The following is a 25,450-nucleotide window of genomic DNA, read 5'->3' as shown; positions in this document are numbered from 1 at the left end:
ATTGCTCCACCTTACAGCACAAACTTCCAATGTAAATCCATCTTATCCAAATCGCTGGTGATGATAGAAATCCCGATCGTCACCCTCACAATCCTCCTCCAATCATCTCCATCCTCCTCCTCCTATCCCCGCCCTCACATCGTCCTCCAATCATCTCCAGCCTCCTCCTCCTCCTATCCCCGCCCTCACATCCTCCTCCAATTATCTCCAGCCTCCTCCTCCTATCCCCGCCCTCACATCCTCCTCCAATCATCTCCAGCCTCCTCCTCCTATCCCCGCCCTCACATCCTCCTCCAATCATCTCCAGCCTCCTCCTCCTCCTATCCCCGCCCTCACATCGTCCTCCAACCAATCATCTCCAGCCTCCTCCTCCTCCTATCCCCGCCCTCAGATCGTCCTCCAATCATCTCCAGCCTCCTCCTCCTATCCCCGCCCTCAGCATCGTCCTCCAATCATCTCCAGCCCTCCTCCTCCTATTCCCGCCCTCACATCGTCTTCCAATCATCTCCAGCCGCCTCCTCCTATTCCCGCCTTCACATCGTCCTCCAATCATCTCCAGCCGCCTCCTCCTATCCCCGCCCCTCACATCCTCCAATCATCTCCAGCCTTCCTCCTCCTATCCCCGCCCCCAGATCCTCCAATCATCTCCAGCCTGCCTCCTTCTATTCCCTGCCCTCACATTCTCCTCCAATCATCTCCAGCCGCCTCCTCCTATTCCCCGCCCTCACATCGTCCTCCAATCATCTCCAGCCTCCTCCTCCTATCCCCGCCCTCACATCGTCCTCCAATCATCTCCAGCCCTCCTCCTCCTATCCCCGCCCTCACATCGTCCTCCAATCCTCTCCAGCCTCCTCCTCCTATCCCCGCCCTCACATCGTCCTCCAATCCTCTCCAGCCTCCTCCTCCTATCCCCGCCCTCACATCGTCCTCCAATCCTCTCCAGCCTCCTCCTCCTATCCCCGCCCTCACATCGTCCTCCAATCCTCTCCAGCCTCCTCCTCCTATCCCCGCCCTCACATCGTCCTCCAATCCTCTCCAGCCTCCTCCTCCTATCCCCGCCCTCACATCGTCCTCCAATCCTCTCCAGCCTCCTCCTCCTATCCCCGCCCTCACATCGTCCTCCAATAATCTCCAGCCTCCTCCTATCCCTGCCCTCACATCGTCCTCCAATCATCTCCAGCCTCCTCCTATCCCCGCCCTCACATCGTCCTCCAATCCTCTCCAGCCTCCTCCTCCTATCCCCGCCCTCACATCGTCCTCCAATCATCTCCAGCCTCCTCCTATCCCCCGCCCTCACATCGTCCTCCAATCATCTCCAGCCTCCTCCTATCCTCACCCATTTCCTTCCTGGAATTCTGGGACACGGAGTCGCTGTGCCCTGTAAGGAAGCACTGCGGTGTCACACATTTCAGAGAGCCCGCCTTCTGAGGAGGAGTCAGTACAGGAATCAGCACGGTACCATGGGATATGTAGTCCTTAGAAATGGGGAAGCTGCAAAGCATGCTGGTAATCCAGGAAGTTGTGGAAGGAGACGGCACGCAGGCAGTACCATGAAAGGAGAATTCCCAGTAATCCGATATTGGATTGTCAGTGAGAATTGTTACATTGCTGATGTTATAGAGTGAGATTGCTGTGAGCGGAGTTCTCCTTTCATCTATTCTAGCTGCATGAATACAGAAGGTGTGCAAAGTATTTATTTCCCCTTCCTGAGGGATCTATAACTCTGCCATCGGGGGGGGGGGGAATGAGCTTTCCTGATTACAGCGGGGGTGTCAGACCTCTGCAGAGAGCCCCCCGCTTCCACACACCACTGCCTCCTCTCCTGCCTGCTCTCCTGTCCTCTCCTGTCCTGCCTGCTCTCCTCTCCTGTCCTGCCTGCTCTCATGTCCTCTCCTGTCCTGCTCTCATGTCCTCTCCTGTCCTGCTCTCCTGTCCTGCCTGCTCTCCTGTCCTGCTCTCCTGTCCTCTCCTCTCCTGCCTGCTCTCCTGTCCTCTCCTCTCCTGCCTGCTCTCCTGTCCTCTCCTCTCCTGCCTGCTCTCCTGTCCTCTCCTCTCCTGCCTGCTCTCCTGTCCTCTCCTCTCCTGCCTGCTCTCCTGTCCTCTCCTCTCCTGCCTGCTCTCCTGTCCTCTCCTCTCCTGCCTGCTCTCCTGTCCTCTCCTCTCCTGCCTGCTCTCCTGTCCTCTCCTCTCCTGCCTGCTCTCCTGTCCTCTCCTCTCCTGCCTGCTCTCATGTCCTCTCCTCTCCTGCCTGCTCTCCTGTCCTCTCCTCTCCTGCCTGCTCTCCTGTCCTCTCCTCTCCTGCCTGCTCTCCTGTCCTCTCCTCTCCTGCCTGCTCTCCTGTCCTGTCCTCTCCTGCCTGCTCTCCTGTCCTGTCCTCTCCTGCCTGCTCTCCTGTCCTGTCCTCTCCTGCCTGCTCTCCTGTCCTCTCCTCTCCTGCCTCCTGTCCTGTCCTCTCCTCCTGCCTCCTGTCCTCTCCTCTCCTGCCTGCTCTCCTGCCTCCTGTCCTCTCCTCTCCTGCCTGCTCTCCTGCCTCCTGTCCTCTCCTGCCTGCTCTCCTGTCCTGTCCTCTCCTGCTCTCCTGTCCTGTCCTCTCCTGCCTGCTCTCCTGTCCTCTCCTGCCTCCTGTCCTCTCCTCTCCTGCCTGCTCTCCTGTCCTCTCCTCTCCTGCCTGCTCTCCTGTCCTCTCCTCTCCTGCCTGCTCTCCTGTCCTCTCCTCTCCTGCCTGCTCTCCTGTCCTCTCCTCTCCTGCCTGCTCTCCTGTCCTCTCCTCTCCTGCCTGCTCTCCTGTCCTCTCCTCTCCTGCCTGCTCTCCTGTCCTCTCCTCTCCTGCCTGCTCTCCTGTCCTCTCCTCTCCTGCCTGCTCTCCTGTCCTCTCCTCTCCTGCCTGCTCTCCTGTCCTCTCCTCTCCTGCCTGCTCTCCTGTCCTCTCCTCTCCTGCCTGCTCTCCTGTCCTCTCCTCTCCTGCTCTCCTGTCCTCTCCTCTCCTGCCTCCTGTCCTCTCCTCTCCTGCCTGCTCTCCTGTCCTCTCCTCTCCTGCCTCCTGTCCTCTCCTCTCCTGCCTGCTCTCCTGCCTCCTGTCCTCTCCTCTCCTGCCTGCTCTCCTGCCTCCTGTCCTCTCCTGCCTGCTCTCCTGTCCTGTCCTCTCCTGCCTGCTCTCCTGTCCTCTCCTCTCCTGCCTCCTGTCCTGTCCTCTCCTGCCTGCTCTCCTGTCCTCTCCTCTCCTGCCTCCTGTCCTCTCCTCTCCTGCCTGCTCTCCTGTCCTCTCCTCTCCTGCCTCCTGTCCTCTCCTCTCCTGCCTGCTCTCCTGCCTCCTGTCCTCTCCTCTCCTGCCTGCTCTCCTGCCTCCTGTCCTCTCCTCTCCTGCCTGCTCTCCTGCCTCCTGTCCTCTCCTCTCCTGCCTGCTCTCCTGCCTCCTGTCCTCTCCTCTCCTGCCTGCTCTCCTGCCTCCTGTCCTCTCCTCTCCTGCCTGCTCTCCTGCCTCCTGTCCTCTCCTCTCCTGCCTGCTCTCCTGCCTCCTGTCCTCTCCTCTCCTGCCTGCTCTCCTGTCCTCTCCCTCTCCTCTCCTCTCCTGCCTGCTCTCCTCTCCTGTCCTCTCCCTCTCCTGCCTGCTCTCCTCTCCTGTCCTCTCCTCTCCTGCCTGCTCTCCTGTCCTGTCCTCTCCTCTCCTGCCTGCTCTCCTGTCCCTTGAATGGATTTACATTCCATTTTCGGGAAGTGTGGGGGGGGGGGGGGGGTACAGCGTGTGATCCGGACTCTCCTATCTCTCCATTTATCTTTATGGTTTCCTGTTGGTGGGAATGGAACTCTGAGCTGGAGGAAACACTTCTCTATTCCATCTCCTAATCATTCACTCCTTTGTCTTTGTGGGGGGGGGGGGTTGTTGGGAGCCTGCAGAGAGGAGGTAAGGGGGAGGGGATGTGGGGGGTTCGGGGGAGCCTGCAGAGGAGATCTGGGGGTGGGAGGGGCTAGGGGGAACCTGCAGAGGAGATGTGCGGGGGGGGTTGGGGGAGCCTGCAGAGGAGATCTGGGGGTGGGAGGGGCTAACGGGGATCCTGCAGAGGAGATCTGGGGGTGGGAGGGGCTAGGGGGAAACCTGCAGAGGAGATGTGCGGGGGGGGGTTGGGGGGAGCCTGCAGAGGAGATCTGGGGGTGAGAGGGGCTAGGGGGAACCTGCAGAGGAGATGTGCGGGGGGGGGTTGGGGGGAGCCTGCAGAGAGGAGGTAAGGGGACGGGGATGTGAAGGGGGGGAGGGGGAGCCTGTGAAGGGAGGGGGGGTTAGGGGGAGCCCTCATATTGCAGACAGGAGGGAGGTCAGTGATATTTTCCTTCGCTGGTCCCCCGCAGCTTCTCCCAGATGTCAGATTGGGGGGGGGGGGTGACATCACTGCGCACATGTCCCCCCTCCCCCGGGATGGATGTCACTGTAGATGCGGTGAAGCTCGGTGCTCCTCTGATATGAAGAGATTTCACTTCCTCTTCTATGGGGATTACTCAGCTTCATCCCCCCTCCCCCCTCCCTCTCCGATCTCCGTATACCGGGTGCTCTGTCTGTGATGATATATCGGGGGTTGTATAATGAGGATGATGAGGGATAGAGGGACGTATAGCTTTGTATGGGGGAGGGGGGGAAGTGTTGATCACTCAGGGAGGTGTATGGCGAGTTGGTTCCTTCTTTTCCTCCCCTCCCCCCACTGTTATTTATGTTCTTCCTCCTGTCATGTGACCTTTGTGCACATTCTGGTGACACGCGTGTTGCAGACGTCTGGCACAGCTGTGAGGTGTCACCCGCTCCCCGATTTCATGGGACTTCTCCATCTGCAACCCAAATAAACCAAAAATCTCTGTGTGGGGGAGGGGGGTTTCTTCATTTAAAGGGATTGTAAAGACAGAAGGTGCATTCTATGCGTTAGGATAAACTTCTGTGTGCCCCTCCCCCCTCTAATACTTACCTGACCCACAACAGACTTGTCCAGGGCTCTCCCTCATTGGCTGAGACGTACAGCTGGCACCATCGGCTCCCACTGCTGTCAGTCAGCCAATGAGAGGGGGCGGGGCCAATTACAGCTCTGTGTCTGAATGGACACCCAAAGCAGTGGCTTAGCTTGGGTGCCCCCATAGCCAAATGCCTGCTGTGGGGGCACTTGGCAGGAGGGAGGGGCCAGGAGTGCCTGTTGGGGACCCCAGAAGGAGGCTGAGGTGCTCCAGGTTGGGATCTGGGGGTGGGGGGTCTGATGTGCATGTGGCTGGGGGGGGGTCTGAGGTGCATGAGCCTAGGATCTGGGAGGGGATGGGGGCTCTGAGGTGCATGTGGCTGGGACCTGGGGGTGGGGGGTCTGAGGTGCATGTGGCTGGGATCTGGGGGGGGGGGGGGTCTGAGGTGCATGTGGCTGGGATCTGGGGGGGGGTCTGAGGTGCATGTGGCTGGGATCTGGGGGGGGGGGTCTGAGGTGCATGTGGCTGGGACCTGGGGGGTGGGGGGGTCTAAGGTGCATGTGGCTGGGACCTGGGGGTGGGGGGTCTGAGGTGCATGTGGCTGGGATCTGGGGGGGGGGGGTCTGAGGTGCATGTGGCTGGGATCTGGGGGGGGGGGGTCTGAGGTGCATGTGGCTGGGATCTGGGGGGGGGTCTGAGGTGCATGTGGCTGGGATCTGGGGGGGGGTCTGAGGTGCATGTGGCTGGGACCTGGGGGTGGGGGGTCTGAGGTGCATGTGGCTGGGATCTGGTGGGGGGGATCTGAGGTGCATGTGGCTGGGATCTGGGGGCTGAGGTGCATGTGGCTGGGATCTGGGGGGGGGTCTGAGGTGCATGTGGCTGGGACCTGGGGGTGGGGGGTCTGAGGTGCATGTGGCTGGGATCTGGTGGGGGGGATCTGAGGTGCATGTGGCTGGGATCTGGGGGCTGAGGTGCATGTGGCTGGGATCTGGGGGCTGAGGTGCATGTGGCTGGGATCTGGGGGGGGGGGCTGAGGTGCATGTGGCTGGGATCTGGGGGCTGAGGTGCATGTGGCTGGGATCTGGGGGGGGGGGGGGGGGTCTGAGGTGCATGTGGCTGGGATCTGGGGGCTGAGGTGCATGTGGCTGGGATCTGGGGGTGGGGGGTCTGGCGGTTCTCCTGTCTTGTAGGTGGGTGCACACGCTGTGGTGTCCTGGAATTGTATACAATGTATTCTGTATCTGGGAAGTAGAGATGGCGGAACATTCCGGGATCTTTAGTTTCTCTATCGTCCATTGACAGACGCAGCTCTTATGATTCTTAGACCATTGGGTTATGCTGCCCCCTACAGGAGTAGTAGTACTAGGCAGGAAAAAAACAGTTTAGCACGCCTACGGGGGGGGGCTGTCCCCTATAGGCATAACCCCCCACACACCCCACTCCAGCATACCAGTTTGTTTCTGCCTAGTGAAGGAGAAGGATCTAGGTTTCCTGCTGGGACTTCGGTTTTTATTTTCTTTACTCACTTCTGCTAGTTGGTGTTCAGGGGATCCTCCTGGTGAACTACAAGCAATGCCGCCGGAGGTTTCGCACTGCATAATCTAGATCCTTAAAGTGGAGTTCCACCCATTTTAACAAGTTGAGATGTATATAATCCCCTTTAAATACGCCTTTACCAATGCAAACTATTTTTATTTTTGTAAGGAAATACCGTTTTTCTTCTTTATTCATCCGCACTTCCCGGTCCGGCTGCCTTTCCGTGATTACATCACTCGGCGATTCGCAAGCTCTCCTGGGATAGCGGCGTCATGTATCCAAGCAGCCCTTGCAATTCGCCCAGTGACGAAATCTCGTGTTATTCCCAGACCGGCATCAGCTGTTCTCAGAGATGTATTGCAGTCAGTCCGCACTCCGCCCCGCCTCCGCTCAGTGACTGAAAGCATTCCACCCCACAGAGCTCACTGAGAGGAGGCGGGGCAGAGCGCGGACTGAAAGCATTCCATCCCGTAGAGCTCACTGAGAGGAGGCGGGGCGGAGCGCGGACTGAAAGCATTCCATCCCATAGAGCTCACTGAGCGGAGGTGGGGCAGAGCGCGGGACTGAAAGCATTCCATCCCGTAGAGCTCACTGAGAGGAGGCGGGGCGGAGCGCGGACTGAAAGCATTCCATCCCATAGAGCTCACTGAGCGGAGGTGGGGCAGAGCGCGGACTGAAAGCATTCCATCCCGTAGAGCTCACTGAGAGGAGGCGGGGCGGAGCGCGGACTGAAAGCATTCCATCCCATAGAGCTCACTGAGCGGAGGTGGGGCAGAGCGCGGGACTGAAAGCATTCCATCTCATAGAGCTCACTGAGCGGAGGTGGGGCGGAGCGCGGACTGAAAGCATTCCATCCCATAGAGCTCACTGAGAGGAGGTGGGGCAGAGCGCGGGAATGAAAGCATTCCATCCCGTAGAGCTCACTGAGCGGAGGTGGGGCAGAGCGCGGGACTGAAAGCATTCCATCCCGTAGAGCTCACTGAGAGGAGGTGGGGCAGAGCGCGGGACTGAAAGCATTCCATCCCGTAGAGCTCACTGAGAGGAGGCGGGGCGGAGCGCAGACTGAAAGCATTCCATCCCATAGAGCTCACTGAGAGGAGGTGGGGCAGAGCGCGGGACTGAAAGCATTCCATCCCGTAGAGCTCACTGAGAGGAGGCGGGGCGGAGCGCAGACTGAAAGCATTCCATCCCATAGAGCTCACTGAGAGGAGGCGGGGCGGAGCACGGACTGAAAGCATTCCATCCCATAGAGCTCACTGAGAGGAGGCGGGGCGGAGCGCGGACTGAAAGCATTCCATCCCGTAGAGCTCACTGAGCGGAGGCGGGGCGGAGCGTGGACTGAAAGCATTCCATCCCGTAGAGCTCACTGAGGGGAGGCAGGGGCGGAGCGCGGACTGAATGCATTCCATCCCGTAAACGGTATTTAATACATACATCTCAACTCATTAAAATGGGTGGAACTCCACTTTAAGGATCTAGATTATCCAGTGCAAAACCTCCGGTGGCATTGCTTGTAGTCCCAGCAGGAAACCTAGATCCTTCACTAGGCAGAAACAAACTGGTATGCTGGAGCGGGGTGTGTGGGGTTATGCCTATAGGGACATCCCCCCCCCCCCCCCCCCCCATAGGCGTGCTAAACTGTTTTTTTTCCCTGCCTAGTACTACTCCATATTTAAAGGGGATTACGTACATCTAAACTTGGTAAAATGGGTGGAACTCCACTTTAAGGTCTTCCAGCCTGGCCTACGAGCGTGAGCAGGTTATAGTCCCACACTAGGCCTCGCCACGACAGAGCCCCGTTTTTGGATGGGGACGAGCCTGCGAGTGGATGTCTCGCTGGGACGTGATGAGTCGCAGCGTACCCCTCGGCTGGCAGCACCCCCGCTCCGGGTGGGAGGTGGTCTGTCCGGAGCGGAGCTCACCCGGTACATGGTATGGTGAGTAAATTCTCCCCTGTTGACCTGCATGGTGCAGCCATTTTCCCTGTGCTTCCCATTGACTTGCATTGACAGCCATTTTTGTGTAGCCCTCTGGAGCTACACAAGCAGCGTGACCTTTCACATTCTATCCAGGCTGATGTCCTATCCTGTGTCTTTCACTCTCCTTCTGCACAGATCGGCTCTGGAGGTTTCTCAGTGAGGTGGTAAAGTACTGGGGGGGTCTCTGTGGGCGTATCCCTAATCTGTATATATTTAAGGGGGACTCCGCATACCGCAGTGATAGGCGGTGGGGACCGCGCTCTTAAAGAGACAGTACACCTGTTTTTATTTTGAATTAATTATGGAGTCGCAGGCAGTGGCTTCACCCTCAGAGCCCCTCCCGGATTGCAGTCGCTGGCCGCGATTTCAGCAGCACTGGAAAGCCTGCGACCGAAGGTCGATTTTGTGATGAAAAAGGTTAATGGCTGAAAACGGCCGCTGCCTTCACCGTCTTTGGTGGGGTCCTCTGATTCAGAGGCTGATATGGTCACCCCGGACGCCCCCCTCCTTGGGGGATCGCTGTCCTCCCAATCGGATGGTGAAGAGAACCCGTCCCCTTAAGCCGGAACGCACATTGGTGGAAGCCCTGATTGTTTCAGTAAGGGAAACTAAAAATGGAAGATGAGCCCACACCGGCAGGGACACGGGGGTCCTTTTGGCTCCCACAAAACCCAAAAATCAGGCAAGATTTTCCTTGTCCCGAGAATTTTCATGAGATTGTTAATGAACAATGGCGGCGCTTTAAACGCCGTTATCCCTTTTGCAGAGACGGTTTCGAGCCGTTGGACGGTACCGCCTAAGGTGGATCACCCTGTATCCAGGTTGAACAAATCTACTATAGTGCCTGTGGACAATTCCCTGGTGTTTTCGGACCCGGTGGACGGGCGGGTGGAATTCCTTTCCCCCCACCTTCATGTGTTGGTTGGTTCAATCTTGAAACCAATTTGTGTCTGTTCTGGTATCACAGGTGGTTACGGAATGGGTAAAGGTTTTTAAGGGGAACCTAGATGCTCACTTAGTTTCCCCGGAGTTGATGGAACTTCTGGACCAGATGGCCCAGGCCCCGGTGTTCCTGTGTGATGCGGCTCCCCTGGTGGCCAGAGTGTCAGCTGTGGGGATTGCCAGAAGACGCATGTTTTGGCTGATGAACTGGTCAGCAGACCAGGCTTCCAAGAAGGCATTAACAGATCTCCCTTTCCTGAGAGTGCGAATATTTGGCGACTCGCTGAATGAGTTGAACAAAGGTCTAACTGGTGGGAAGAGTAATCTTCTTCTCCCCAATCCTCAAAAGGTAAGGCACCCCCTTGTAAGCGGGGGGCTTCTTTCAATGCTCATAGATGGGGGGGGGGGGGGGTTTCGTGCCTCAGGGGCGCAAGACAAAAGTAAGCCGTTCAGGGCTTCTGGAGGGGCTAAAAAGCCATGGTCAGGTAAGACCAGCCAGTGCGGTTCTGCGGACAAGTTCTCTTCAGCATGAAGGGGCGCCCTCACCCATTTTTGGGGTGGGGGGGGGGTGTCTGCGCTTCTTTCAGCAACCGTGGAATTCCTTCATTCAATACAAATGGGTTCACAAACTCATTAGTTCCGGGTACAAGATCGAATTTCAGTCCCTGCCGGCGGACAGGTTCTTTCAGTCAAATCTACCTCCTTTAAAGGACCCCTGAGACGAAGTGCAGGATCTCCTCCTTGCTCAAGGAGTGATTGTGCCAGTTCCTCCGCAGGAACGCTTTCACATTTTCTATTCAAACCTGTTCACGGTGCCCAGGAAAGAGGGCAAGGTGCGTACAATCCTGGACCTCAAGGCTCTGAACCGCTTTGTGCGAGTGCAGAAGTTTAGAATGAAATCCATTCGGTTGGTGGTAGCATCTTTAAATCGGGGGGATTTTCTGGTTTCCATTGATATCAAAGATGTGTATCTACACCCCCCCCCCCCCCACCAGCGATTTCTCCGCTTTGCGGTGGCAGAGGAGCATTTTCAAGATGTGTATCTACACCCCCCCCCCCCCCCCCCCCACCAGCGATTTCTCCGCTTTGCGGTGGCAGAGGAGCATTTTCAATTTGTGGCATTACCCTTTGGTTTTGCCTCCGCTCCCAGAGTCTTTACCAAGGTACTGGCTCTGGTATTGGCTTTGTGGCGCCAAAAAGAGATTGCGATCCTGGGATATCTGGACGATATCCTATTGAGAGCGGACTCTCATTCGGCTCTGTTGGGCAACCTGTCAATTATCCTTTAAATTATCCTAAGACAGATGCTCTTTTTTTGTCCATACTGAGGAATCTCGTAAAGGTTTGGCTGCGTCTGCTGAGACTGGATCCAGATGGATCAGGCAGACGGTTTTTCAGGCTTATTCATTAACCACTTCAGCCCTCTTAATAAACAGGCCATTTTTTGCGATTTGGCACCGCGTTACTTTTAACAGGAAATTGTGCGACGCTGTACCCAAATACAGTTGATGTCCTTTTCTTCCCACAAATAGAGCTTTAGTTTGGTGATATTTGATCACTGTGCGTTTTTTTTTTTTTTTTTTTTTTTTTTTTTTTTATTAATTTAGGCAAACTTGTATTCTGCTACATATTTTTGGTTAAAACAAAATCCTAAAAAGCGTATTTTGTTTTGTGCAAAAGTTATTGCATTTTTACAAACTACAGGATAGATTTTTGTACTATTTATTTATTGATTGATTTTTATTAGTAATGGAGGCGATCTGCGATTTTTAGCGGGACTGCGACATTGCGGCGGACAGATCGGACCCCCTGACTGACATTTTTGACACTTTTTGGGGACCAGTGACATTACTACAGTAATCAGTGCTATACATATGCACTGTCACTGTATAAATTACACTGGCAGGGAAGGGGTTAATACTGGGGGTGATCAAAGGGTTTAAATGTTTGTCTAAAGTGCTGACTCACTGTGTGGGGGAAGGGGGCTCTGTGACAGACAGACAGAGAGAGAGAGAGATCGGGGTTGTAGCTTAGCTGAAGCTGCTGATCTCTCTCTGCCTGTGTGACAGAAGATCTTCCTGCTTTGTTTACATAAGGAGGCGGGTCTTCTCTCGGTTTCCCAGATGATCCCGGTAGGGCAGCAGCAATCGCCGCCCGCTGTGTCTAAACACAGTGGGAGTGCTGCTACGGCGGCGAACGCATGCCGCCACAACCACATGCACTGCAGTCACGTAGTACTATGTGACTGGACGCAGCCGAGCCGCCCTGCCGCAGTAATATTACAGTTGGCGGTCAGCAAGTGGTTAGATACTGGTTTGTTTTCTCTGTAGAGGGTTTTCTTTCCTGGGGGTGCTCCTGTCCTGGGGGAGCTCCGATCCTGGGGGTTTTTTCATGGGGGAGCTCCTGTCCTGGGGGTTTTCTTTCATGGGGGAGCTCCTGTCCTGGGGGTTTTCTTTCCTGGGGGTGCTCCTGTCCTGGGGGAGCTCCGATCCTGGGGGTTTTTTTATGGGGGAGCTCCTGTCCTGGGGGTTTTCTTTCATGGGGGAGCTCCTGTACTGGGGGTTTTCTTTCATGGGGGAGCTCCTGTCCTGGGGGTTTTCTTTCATGGGGGAGCTCCTGTCCTGGGGGTTTTTTCATGGGGGAGCTCCTGTCCTGGGGGTTTTCTTTCATGGGGGAGCTCCTGTCCTGGGGGTTTTTTCATGGGGGAGCTCCTGTCCTGGGGGTTTTTTCATTAGGGAGCTCCTGTCCTGGGGGTTTTCTTTCATGGGGGAGCTCCTGTACTGGGGGTTTTCTTTCATGGGGGAGCTCCTGTACTGGGGGTTTTCTTTCATGGGGGAGCTCCTGTACTGGGGGTTTTCTTTCATGGGTGAGCTCCTGTACTGGGGGTTTTCTTTCATGGGGGAGCTCCTGTCCTGGGGGTTTTCTTTCATGGGGGAGCTCCTGTCCTGGGGGTTTTCTTTCATGGGGGAGCTCCTGTACTGGGGGTTTTCTTTCATGGGGGAGCTCCTGTACTGGGGGTTTTCTTTCATGGGGGAGCTCCTGTCCTGGGGGTTTTCTTTCATGGGGGAGCTCCTGTTGTTCCTGGTTGAGTTTCAGGTTTCCCAGTTGGCTAAGTTTTAGGCTTTGAAGTTTTACATTCACTATTTGGTTTGCGTTCTTCCCACCCCTCATGCCTACACTGCTTTTGGACGTCCCAATGGTCTAAGAAGCATAAGAGCTGCGTCTGTCAATGGAGAACACCGGAACTTACCGTAAAATCCTTTTCTCTAAAGTCCTTTTGCAGACGCAGCAAGCGCCCCCCCCCGCCCCTCTGATATGGGGATGGTTTTGTCTTCTTTCACTGCTTGCAACAAAACTGGTATGCTGGATCAGGGGGTGTGGGGTTATGCCTATAGGGACAGCCCCCGTAGGTGTGGTAAACTTTGTTGTTTTCTTTTTTTCCTGCCTAGTACTACTCCTGTAGGGGGCAGCATAACCCAATGGTCTAAGAAGCATAAGACTTTCAGAGCTTCCCTGAACAATCTGAAGATAGAATCTGATTGGTTGCCATGCACAGCTGCTCCAGATATGCTGAAGCCCCCTGTATGCCCCCCCCCCCCCCCCCACACACACACACACACACGTCTTGCATGGCTAAGCACACGTTCACTTTAAAGCAGAATTGTCACATTTTAAGGTCCTGAAGGTGCTGAAAGCTCATTCCGTCCCCTCCTCGGCAGAGTCCGCCCCTCTCTTCATTGCCATGCTGTGATTGGTCTCCATCCTCACCCTCTTTTCTCATTGGCTGTCCCCAGGTGTTCCCTTCCCTAAGAACTTCATGTCTGTGGCAAAGACCATCCTGAAGCGGCTGTTCCGGGTTTACGCTCACATCTACCACCAGCACTTCGACTCCGTCATGCAGCTGCAGGAAGAAGCTCATCTCAACACTTCCTTCAAACATTTCATCTTCTTCGTTCAGGTGAGAGGACGATTGTCTGTCTGTCTGTGTCCCTTCCCCCTCCCGACATTCCACCCTCTACATGCAGGTGAGAGGACGATTGTCTGTGTTCCTTCCCCCCCGACCTTCCATTCTTTACATGCAGGTGAGAGGACGATCGTCTTGTGTGTCCCCCCCCCCGCCCCCGACATTTCACCCTCTACATGCAGGTGAGAGGACGATCGTCTTGTGCCCCCCCCCCCCCCCCCGACATTCCACACTCTACATGGATGAGCGGGTTTGGGATGGAGGAACATGACTGGCCTGCACAGAGTCCTGACTTCAACCCCATAGAACACCTTTAGGATGAATTAGAGCGGAGACTGTGAGCCAGGCCTTCTCATCCAACATCAGTGCCTGATCTCCCAAATGTGCTTCTGGAAGAATAGTGAAACATTCCCATAGACACTCCTAAACCTTGTGGACGGCCTTCCCAGAAGAATTGAAGCTGTTATAGCTGCAAAGGGCGGAGCCAACTCAATATTAAACCCTACGGACTAAGACTGGGGGTCATTAAAGTTCATGTGTGTGTAAAGGCCGGCGTCCCAATACTTTTGGTAATGGTGTATTTCTGTTATTGACATGAAATGTTCCCCACATGTCGGTGACAACCCGCGCCATCCAGACATAGAAAGACCCCAAAACAAATCCCTTCAGAAATGGAAGTTCTGTGTAATGGAAGGACAGGGAAAGTATTTAATGGTAGAAGATCCTTTGTTGGAAATGACGGCTTCAAGTCGCAGCCTCCTGTATGGAGGAAGGAGTCGCATGCGTTGCTCAGGGGGGATTTTTGGCCCATTCTTCCAGTCTGCGAATCTTGAAGGTTCCGCAGGCCTCTTCTATGAACTCCGATCGTTGGTTCTTTCCAGAGATTTTCTATTGGATGAAATCAGGTGATTGGCTGGAGCATTCTAGCAGCTTTATTACCTCTCTTCTGGGCTTTGTTTTTGGGATCATTTGTCTTGCTGATCCTCCATTTCATCTTTATCTTCATCATCCATCATCCTGGTAGGTGGCGGCAGATTTTCTCTTTCTTTCATTGATGGACACAGCTCTCCATTATTCAGAACCATTGGGTTATATCGCCCCCTACAGGGGTAGGACACTAGGTAGGAAAAAAAAAGACTTTGCTATGCCCAGGCCTATCCCTGCTAGAGGCCTTCAGTTTTTTCTGCCTAGTCAGGAGTAAGGATCTCGTTCCCTGCCGGGATCTCTAATCCTGGCAATTTATTATTTACTTTCCTGTGAGATCTACAATTAACTGCCGGACTGGGCGACCATAAACTAGATCCAGTGGTCCCCCCAGTCTGACCAGTGCACACAGACCAGAGCTCTGCGCTAGATCGACAGCGACACAGCCCCACTCTATCGGCGCTGGTCTGCAAGGCCTCCCAAGGTTACATACGACCGGGTCTCAGCCTGAGTCTCAGCGTTCCTCCTGTCCGACAAACCCCCCCCCCCCCCCCCCACCCATTACGATGGCGAGGAAGTTCTGTCTGGAGTAGTGCCCACCTTGCCCCTGGTATGGTGATTAGCTACCCCCCTCTCCCTGGAGGGTTTTGGGGTGGACGCAGGCCCCTCCCTGGGACGGTCTGACTCCTGGGTTCCCCTCGGACTCCCCTTGGTTGTTGGGTGGTCCCTGTGGGCCACCTGGTACCCCCCCCCCCCCCTCACCCGGGGTAGCGTTGTGGGTTGGGATAGTGACTGGCGCTGTACCCATTTTGGTGGAGGGGGGTGCACCGTCTGCAGCTGGGCTTCTCGGACATATGAACAGGATTGGCGTCGATGATGCACAAATATCGTTGCTCCTCCGGTCAGTAGGGTGAGTCCTTGGGGGTCCCTATTATCTCTCTGCTGATGGGGGGTACCCTGAGCCTTGAGGGGATCCTTTAGTGGTACCAAAAGATTGTTTGTTTTTTTTTGTATTGCAAGGTCTTTATTTCCTTATGGAGCCTCAGGGTCACATCTCCCCCACTGACCCCCCTCATGGAGGTGGCCGGTCCCCCGGAACCCCAGCTTCCCATGGTTGCACTGATGGCAGTCCTGCAGTCTTTAGTGTCCCGGGTGGAAGTGTCACGTGGGCAAAGGCCCAGGAGGAAGCTTCCCCCGCCTTCCCTGCTCAGGCTGTGTCATCCGATTCTGAGCTTGATGCCGCCATGGACACGGCCCGTCCGGGGGGACTTCATATCGCACCCCAGATCCATCCGATAGGGAGGATGATTCCTCCATGGTTGCAGCAGTGAATAACGCACTGGAAGACTCGCTCATCACTGCAGTGCGGGAGACTTTAAAGATGGGGGATGCGGCTGATGTAGCCACGGACGTGGCTTGGTTTGGTACACACAAGTCGCATCGCACTCCAAAGGAGTTTCCTTTATGTGCCTTTATTGTGACTGGTTTTCCTGTGACGAATGGGAACAACCAAAATTACCATTTGTGGCCCCCAAACATTTTGCTATATGTTACCCTTTTGAGGAGTCCCTTTTTTAAAAAGTGGACCAGTCCTCCAGTGGTGGACCCTTTTTTGTTTCCAGGTGGAATAAACCAACCATGATCCCAGTAGAGGAATTTCCGTCCTGTAAGGACCCGGCTGACAGGAAAGCGGAGGCTGCGGCACGCAGAATGTTTACTATGGCGGGTTCAGCATTGCGGCCAGTCTTTGCCTCAGCCCTGGTGTCTCCGACCCGAACTGAATGGGCCAAGCTTTTGTGCCAGGGCCTGGGGGGTGGACAGGTCCCAGCTGCTAATGTTGGTTTAATGGACCAGTGGGTGGATGGGCTGCAGTTTATTTGTGGTGCAACTTTGGTATGCAGCTCCTGTGCTGTCCAAACTTTCTGTTTCAGTGGTGGTGATTAGGAGTGCTGTGGCTTAAGAATTGGCCTGCAGACCAACCTCTAAGAGCTCTCATTGATCTGCCCTTTCAAGGTGCCAGTTTGAGGCTACCCTGGGTGACCTCATTAACCACTTCACCACCTGAGGATTTTCCTGCTTTACGTCCAGGCCATATTTTGCGATTCGGCACTGTGCGAATTTAACAGACAATTGCGCGGTCGTGCGACGCTGTACCCAAACGAAATTGATGTCCTTTTTTTCCCACAAACAGAGCTTTCTTTTGGTGGCATTTGATCACCTCTGCGATTTTCATTTTTTGCGCTATAAACAAAAAAAGAGCGACAATTTTGAAAAAATAACAATATTTTTCACATTTTTTTTTATATGAAATTCCCTGGAAAAAAAATGTAAAAATCTAAATTTTTTAACATTTTAGGCCAATTTGTTTTATGCTTTTGATTGGTTTGCGCAAAAGTTATCGCTGATACTAACTATGGGAAAGATTTATTTTAACGAGTAATGGCGGCGATCTGAGATTTTTTTTTTTTTTTTTTTTTTTTTTTTGCGGGACTGCGACATTGCAGCGGACAGATCGGACCCTTGACTGACATTTTTGACACTTTTGGGGGTACCAGTGACATTACTGCAGTAATCAGTGCTATAAATATGCACTGTCACTGTACTAATGACACTGGCAGGGAAAGGGTTAACTTTTATTGGTGATCAAGGGGTTAATGTATGCCTGGTGCTTACTGACGTGTGTGGGGGGAGGGGACTGTGTGACGTGTGTGGGGGAGGGGATTGTGTGACACAGACACAGATCGCAGGTTCAGCTATGCTGAATCCTGTGATCTGTCCCTGAATGTCACTGAGGAGATCCGCCTGCTTTGTTTACACAAGTGGGCGGATTTCCTCACTCGATCCCCGACGATCGGGGAAGAGCAGTGGTGATCACCGCCGCTCCGCCTCTGGCCCGACTCCCACTGTGACTGAATACAGCGGGAGCGAGCCTCCGGCGGCGCGCGTGCCGCCCACAAGGGGAGGAGTCCAGCGACTTAGACCTACGTCGCTGGACGATAACGAGCCACTTTGCCGCAGTACGCTCAACGTGACCGGTCGGCAAGTGGTTAAGGGTATCCTGGTGGGGGGGGGGGGGGGTACCTTTCTGCCACAGTCAAGGAAAGGGAAGGAGCCTCGCCGCAGACGGGGGGGCCTCCTAAGCCCATAGAAAATGATTTTGTGCTTCTGGGACGGAGAATAAGGGTAAAAGGATCTTTTAAATCTTCCCCGGGAGGTTCCAAGCAGCCTTGGTCTGGTAAAGCTTAGAGCCAGCTTCTCCGGACCTGCAGACAAGACTCAGCATGAAGGTCTGTCCTCCCCCCCATTATTGGGGTAGGGGGACATCTTTGCTGATTTTGGCCCCGTGGAACTTCTTTTGTGAAATCCGCGAAATGTTACTCTTGGGGGCAAAGCTTGTGTTTTTTTTTTTTTTTTTTCTTTTTAGGTCCGGAGTCTCCTTGTGTGGATTTTATTCCTGCAAAGTTTGAGGTGATGTCCAAATTACCAAAGGTCATCCCCCCCCCCCCCCCCATCCCTGTCCAGGGAATTGATTTACCTAGGTCTGGTTTTAATTCTGACCAGGGGGTGGTCCTTCCTCCTGGACAAATTTCAGGAAGCACAGGCCGGGTTTCACTGGCTGCTGTCAGACAATTCTCTCTCCTGATTTGCATACAGGTTCTGTGTCTGGTGGTTCTGTTTGCACAGTCCTGCATTAGGCTCCTTTTTAGCAGGTTTGGTTCTACAGGAAGATATCAAAGTTCCTGAGGAGGTCACGGGGTCCTCTGGCAGACGCCGCAGGCATCCAAGGGCCACGGTAAGGCCAGTATCCTCCTCGGCACAGTTTCTGCAAGGAATCAAAAGCGAGGATCTTCTGATCATGGTGGTGGCCGTAAACGTCCCTTGGGGGCTTCCTCTCAGAGAAGACCAGTTGTCCCAAAGGGCTAATCTACCATCCTGCTTTACAGTCGCTGTTTTCTGAGGGATAGAGGTTTGTCTGGATCAGTAATCCCTACTATGGTGAAGCCGGGGAGGTAGTCTTCAAGCAAGATATACCATCGTACGTGGAAAGCGCACATTTCTTGGTGTGGTTGGTGCTCATCCTCGATCCTTTTCTGTGGTTCAGATGTTAACACTTCTTTAACGGGCCTTGAGTACCATCAAGGGCCAGGTGTCCGCCCTGGCAATCTTCATTCAGTGACTTCTAGCCACGCCCTCTTTAGTTCGTACTTTATTCAGGGGGTGTGGCTCCACCTGTAGGATCTCTTTTGCCGCCATGGGATTTAAATTTACTACTTCGGTTCTCCAGAAACCTCCATTTGAAAATATTTGGGAGATTCCCTTGCCTTTATCACAGAAGGTGACATTCTTGGTGGCTATTACCTCGGCCCGCAGGGTATCGGAATTGGCGGCATTATCCTGTCATTGTCCCTTTTTATTGATCTATAGGGATAAAGGGGTTCTTCGTCCCTGTCCATTCCTGCCCAAAGTTGTCTCTGACTTCCATTTGAATGAGGACATTATTTTGCCTTCCTTGAGTTCCAACCCGGCTCATCCCAGGGACTTTGCTTTGCATACCATGGATGTGGTTTGTGCAATTCGGGTGGATCTGGCAGCTTCTTTTCGGAGGTTACTCACATTTCGTGGTTATGGACGGACCGAGAAAAGGGCTGGCAGCTTTTTCGTCTACCATCTCCAGATGGATCTGACCAGGGCTGCTGTTAGAAATCATGGGGCCCCGTACAGCCTACCTGGCAGGGGCCCCCAGAATATATAAAAGCAATATTTTCACCTAAAATCATTATTGGCGGACACAAACCTACCAGAGAACCTCTGGGAATTTAGCCCTTTTTAAATAGTTTTTTACATTTTTAAAAATTATTTTATTTATTTTACAATTTTTTCAAATGATTCATTGCAATGTTTAAAAATTTATTTTTTTACAGGGCCGGGGGGTGGGTGGGTGTATCAGACTGACAGGGGGCATACGGGGGGATCAGAAACAGACAGAATTGGGAAGGGGCCTGAGAAGCAATTATAAGAACAATGTCCTGTGTCTGTGACTCTCCCTGTAGCAACTGAAAACCGGCGGGAGGGAGAGAATCAGGCTTTCAGCTGCTGCAGAGAGTCACACAGGGCTTCCTTCTGTAATTACCCCTCTGCCCAACCGCACCGATTTCCCCAGCTGTTCGGGCCCCCCTATGTGCCCAGGCCCCCTACAGAAGTACTGGTGGTCCCCCCCATCAGTGGCCCTGGATCTGACAGACGGTGACTCAGGCCTATTCCATTAACCACTTCAGCCCCAAAAGATTTTACCCCCTTCCTGACCAGGGCCTATTTTGCGATTCGGCACTGCGTGACTTTAACGGACAATTGCGCGGTCATGCGACTCTGTACCCAAATGAAATTGACGTCCTTTTTTTTCCCCAGAAACAGAGCTTTCTTTTGGTGGTATTTGATCACCTGTGCGATTTTTTGATCATGCGCTATAAACAAAAAAAGAGCGTCAATTTTGCAAAAATAACAATATTTTTCACATTTTTTATATGAAATTCCCCCCCAAAAAAAATGTAAAAATCAAATTTTTTTAACATTTTAAGCCAATTTGTTTTCTGCTACCTATGTTTGGTAAAAAAATCACAATAAGCGTATTTTAATTGGTTTGCGCAAAAGTTATTGCATTTACTAACTAAGGGAAATTTTTTGTAATTTTATTTATTTTTTTTTTTTTTAACGAGTAATGGCGGCGATCTGCGTTTTTTTTTGCGCGGGACTGCAACATTGCGGCGGACAGATCGGACCCTTGACTGACACTTTTGGGGGTACCAGTGACATTACTGCAGTAATCAGGGCTATACATATGCACTGTTACTGTAAAAATGACACTGGCAGGGAAGGGGTTAACTTTATTTGAGAAGGAGGGGTTAAGTGTGTCCCTAGGGGTGTGCTTCTAACTGTGATTGGATGTGGCTAGTGGTGTAACAGCAGAGATCTACAGTCCTACATAGCAGGACCATATGATCTGTGCTGTTACACAGGGGAGAATGAGAGACGGCTTTGTTTCCTTTAGCCGCCTGCCTTTCTCCCGGTGTAACCAACAATCGCGAGTGACCGGCGGACATCGGGTTCGCCGGTCACTCGCGCCAGGGGGTCCGTAAACGAGCGGGAGCGTGCCTCCGGCAGCTCCCTAGAGGCTCACAGGCTAGTGACGTACCCCTACGTCACTTTACCTGTGAGGGGCTGACTGCAGACGTAAATCGTCGTTAGGCTGTCGGCAAGTGGTTAAAGATCCGGTTCCACCTTTCCCAGGCAGGGAGCATTCTACTCGGGCGCTGAGTGCTTCTTGGGCCTTCCGTCATCCGGCTTCAATATCGCAAGTTTACAAGGCGGCCACTTGGTCATCGGTGCAAACCTTCACAAAATTCCATAAGGACGATACTTTGGCCTCTGCGGATGCTTCTTTTGGCTGCTGTTTAGGAGGGGCTGTTCCCTCCTGAGGGGTGTTTTTTCTTTTAAACCTTTTTATTTTTTCCGACGGAGCTCCTGTGTCCTGGTTAGGGGCTCTTATGTTTAGCCTTGGGTTATTTTCCCCGCCCCTCATTTTCCTTTTGGCGCTGCTTTTGGACGTCCCACTAGTTATGATTTATAGAGCGCTGTGTCTGTCGAACAAAATAAAATGGGATTTTTGTACTTGGTGTAAAATCCATTTCTGAGTTAATCGATGAACATCGCACCCCCCCATGGAGTTCTGATACTTCTAATGCTGCTTGCTACTAAACTGATTACCTAGATCAGTGTTTCTCAACTCCGGTCCTCAGGGCCCACTAATAGGCCAGATTTTAAGTATTACCTTGGTGAGATGCAGACTAGAGTACTGCAATCACTGAGCAGCAAATGATATCACCTGGGATGTATTTCAGTTTTCTTGAAAACCTGGCCTGTTAGTGGGCCCTGAGGACCGGATTTGAGAAACACTGACCTAGAGCAGAGGGGGGGGGGGGGGGGTTATATACCAAGCTGAGGGCAGCTCATGGGCGTAGCCAGGTGTTTTTTGTTCTGCCTGGTCCTACTCCTAGAGGAGGCAATATAACCCAGTAGTTATGATTTATGGAGCGCTGTGTCCGTCGAACTCAGAGAAGTGGATTTTACAGGAAGTACAAAAAATAAATTATCACCATTCATTCTTCCTTCAATGTTATGAAGTTCGCCAGTACTGTGTGCTGAAGAACGGCCCCGCCCACACCATGATGTTTCTGCCTCCAAACCTCACTGTTGGTATGGGGGTGTTTTTAGGGTCATGGGGTGTATTATGGCCTCCAAGGAGTTCAGTTTTGGTCTCCTCTGAGCAGACGATCTTCTCTCGGTATTTCACAGGCTTGTCTAAATGTTGTGCGGCAAATTTTAGACACTTCACCGTGCGTTTTCTTCAGCAATGGAGTGTTGCGTGGTGAGCGCACATACAGGCCATGGCGGGTGACTGCATTACTTATTGTGTCTCCAGCTGCCATACACCAAATCTGAGTCTTAACTGAATAGGCAAGTCTGGAATTCCTGGAATTCGTCTAGTTAATGTCCTGGATTTGATGGCTTCACCTCAAAAAGTCCTTTAAGTGGCTCAGTGAGATTTGGGCTTCTTGTTTGGGTTCTGGGGCCTTTAGCCCTTGTCTGCCACGTCCCCGTCCCCTCATAGGATTGCCTTTTGGATGTTGGATGGTTTCCAAGCGCTCGGTAGCAAAGTAATTGAACAGACACGCTTGCTGTAGTCAATTCGATGCTCTCTGGAGGGTTCCTCTGAGTAACTAACTTCTCCAGGACACATCAAGTTTATTTAACAAAAGGGAGTTACAGGGAGTGGCTTCAAGACCACCAATCACAGAACATGTATACATTCAAAAAACACAATAGAAACTGTGGAGTACATGCCCATGAATGGACACGAGTGAACAAAGGGCTCAACTGCCACAAGGGGCACATGGCTTTTCATTGTTCATTCATGTCAATCCATAAACATGGATCCATTACCTGTTAGTGGATCTTCATCAAACATGATTCACATATAAAGCATATTTGATAGTGACCATTCTATTTGTTCCAGTTGATGAGGCTTTATCTGCATAAGATAATAGCAGCAGCCCCTCAGTCACACCGATCGAATGTGACTAAAAGGTGCCATCTATTAATCTTGGTAAAATGATAAGAATTTCCATATCACAAACATATCTCAGCAGTACGGGGCCCCGAACTGCAGATATAGATCTGTGCGATGGACTCTCTTTGCTACTAGTATTGTGCCATCTCATCCAATGGAAGGTTTTCACTAACAAGTCTTTCCTGCAATGACAGTTAAAGCGATAATCACTGTAAATAGCGATTATTGATAAAACCGACACTGGGAGACATTATGACTATTTAACTAAAGAAATGTCCTCAACCAAAATTTCCACAACAATTCACCAATCTGGTGTCCTGTGATGTATGATGGGTGTAGTAGTAGTCATGCAGGGCCAGGTGTCAGCTTTGTGTCCTTTCACCTAGAAGGGAGCCAACCCATTGGTCTAGGAATTCACCAATTCCGTATCTTGTCATATAGTTCATGAAAACTTTTATATTTTTCAGCTTTTAATGCCTTTTTTTTTTTTTTTTCTCTTTAAGGAATTTAATCTGATTGATCGCCGAGAATTGGCCCCTCTTCAGGAACTGATTGAGAAGCTGGGATCGAAGGACAGATAGAGGGACGGCAGAGCCGCGTCTTTCCTGTGAGGGAGCGCCCCCTCTCAGCCATCCCATGAATGGACGGCCACTTACCACTGAGCTGGGGGGAGGAGCGCTCCGCTGGAAGTCTTCCCTTTACATAGAGATTGCCTTACCTTATTTTTGTATGAACTTTTATAGAAATGCTTTAAAGGAACACTCCGCTTGTCCTTGTCCTCATTTCAGGTAGAGGGAGGAAAATTGTTCCATTTCATTTCCTGAAGGTCATTTTGCTGCAGTCACCAAGCGAGGACTCGGCCTTGTATACCACTTGCTGTTGCTTCTTATGTCGCTTTTCATTTTATATTGTTGCGTTGCGATGAGCATTTTTTTTTGACAGGTTTTGTGTTTTTTTTATGATCTATCCTTCAAGTTGTGATATTTTTCTGTCTTCCTCTATATTGCCTTCTCACTTTTTAGTATGGAACCGCTGAATGTGGTTTGCACCTGAGCCAATGGGGGGCGTGTATTGATGTACGAGCCAATGGGGGGGGGGGGGGGGGGCGTGTATTGATGTATGAGCTCACCCCATCCCCCCCGCCCGCCGTATGAGCGCTCACCTATAGGAAGCACCAGCAACCTTTTCCTCTAGGGTGGGCGTTGTTCTTGGTGGGCGTCGCTCGGCCACATTCAGGTTTTTTTTATTTCTATCATTTTTAATGACCTTTAGCTGTATTGTGGAAGGACTTTTTTTTTTTTTTTTTTTAAGGTTTTTAGTTTATTTTCATCCAATTTTCCATTTTCTCAGCAAGGCAGAAGATCTATTTTTTTAAAAATTATTTCCATGCCAGAAAGCGGAAGCACCTGGGCTGCAGAAACCAGAAATTTGCTGTTTTATGAATATAGAAATAAAATTCTAACCAATAAATCGGCGGTGTGGAGTCTTCATCCGTGAATTCTGGATCAGCTAATCGCTCGCAGGTTGTAACCCGGGATAATGTACACAAACATGGAGGGATTCCTTTCCTGATTGGCTGAAATTCTCTTTTTCTATTGTCTGAGGTCAGGCTAAAGAATGAAAAATTATTCTTCCTTACCCCATTGGCTGCAATTAGTGATCCTAAACCAACAACAGAAAAATCAGTCTGGGGGGGATATGATCTCCATGTATAAATACATAAGGGGGGATATGATCACCATGTATAAATACATAAGGGAGGATATGATCACCATGTATAAATACATAAGGGAGGATATGATCTCCATGTATAAATACATAAGGGGGGATATGATCTCCATGTATAAATACATAAGGGGGGATATGATCTCCATGTATAAATACACAAGGGGGGGGAAATATGATCTCCATGTATAAATACATAAGGGGGGGGGGGGGGGGGAATATGATCTCCATGTATAAATACATAAGGGGGGATATGATCACCATGTATAAATACATAAGGGGGGGGGGGGATATGATCACCATGTATAAATACATAAGGGGGGGATATGATCTCCATGTATAAATACATAAGGGGGGATATGATCACCATGTATAAATACATAAGGGGGGGATATGATCTCCATGTATAAATACATAAGGGGGGGGGGTATGATCTCCATGTATAAATACATAAGGAGGGGATATGATCTCCATGTATAAATACATAAGGGGGGGGGGGGGGGGGTATGATCTCCATGTATAAATACATAAGGGGGGGATATGATCACCATGTATAAATACATAAGGGGGGGATATGATCACCATGTATAAATACATAAGGGGGATATGATCACCATGTATAAATACATAAGGGGGGATATGATCCCCATGTATAAATACATAAGGGGGATATGATCACCATGTATAAATACATAAGGGGGGGGGATATGATCTCTATGTTGCAAACAACCATTGGAAATGGTTCTATTTGTACCAAAATTAAAAACATACAAAATATGTGTGCAAAATGTGACAATGAATTAAAGTGTTTGTTCACCAATGCCAGAAGTCTGCCAAGCAAAGTCGGTGAGTTGGAAGCTCTGGTGTACGAGGAGAACTAAGATTTAATTGGTATTGCTGAATCTTGGCTTCATTCTTCACATGACTGGGCTATTAATATTCCTGGCTATGCTCTCTTTCGGAAAGTCAGGGTAAAATGGAGGGGTGGTGGGGTCTGTCTCTATGTACGAAGTGATCTCAAAGTGAGTGTGAAAGATGACCTAGTTGATGGCGAGTGTGCTGAGCCTGAAGCAGTATGGGTGGAAATGTACATGGGTGAGCGTAATACAAGGATTATCATTGGAGTTTGTTATAGACCTCCCAGTATTAATGAGGAGGTGGAGACTCTGCTCCTGGCACAGATAGAAAGGGCTCCAATGGCTGGGACAGTGATAATAATGGGGGATGGTAACTACCCAGACATTGACCGGAGTAATGGCACTGCTGGAACAGTTAAAGGGCAAACATTTATAAACCTATTACAAGACAATTTTATGGTGCAGT

The 25,450-nt window shown here is 51.7% G+C and overlaps 1 protein-coding gene across 1 annotated transcript in view; it reads left to right on the top strand.

The window, feature by feature from the left end:
• Positions 1–23,177, top strand: part of LOC309552483 (MOB kinase activator 1A) — a gene marked incomplete at its 5' end in the record, with an annotated part of 98,848 nt that extends 75,671 nt beyond the window's left edge. The window contains 2 exons of the mRNA XM_082253452.1: positions 13,184–13,347; positions 22,906–23,177. Coding sequence (XP_082109578.1) covers positions 13,184–13,347; positions 22,906–22,983 — 242 coding nt within the window. The 3' untranslated portion in view covers positions 22,984–23,177. The remainder of the gene's footprint in view (positions 1–13,183; positions 13,348–22,905) is intronic.
• Between the last annotated feature and the right edge of the window lie 2,273 nt (positions 23,178–25,450).

The sequence above is a fragment of the Pelophylax lessonae genome, assembly GCF_965119305.1.
Source record: "Pelophylax lessonae genome assembly, chromosome: 4".
In the NCBI taxonomy this organism is placed as follows: Eukaryota; Metazoa; Chordata; class Amphibia; order Anura; family Ranidae; genus Pelophylax; species Pelophylax lessonae.
Note: the sequence above shows the minus strand (reverse complement) of the source record. Positions and strands in the feature narration are given on the sequence as shown.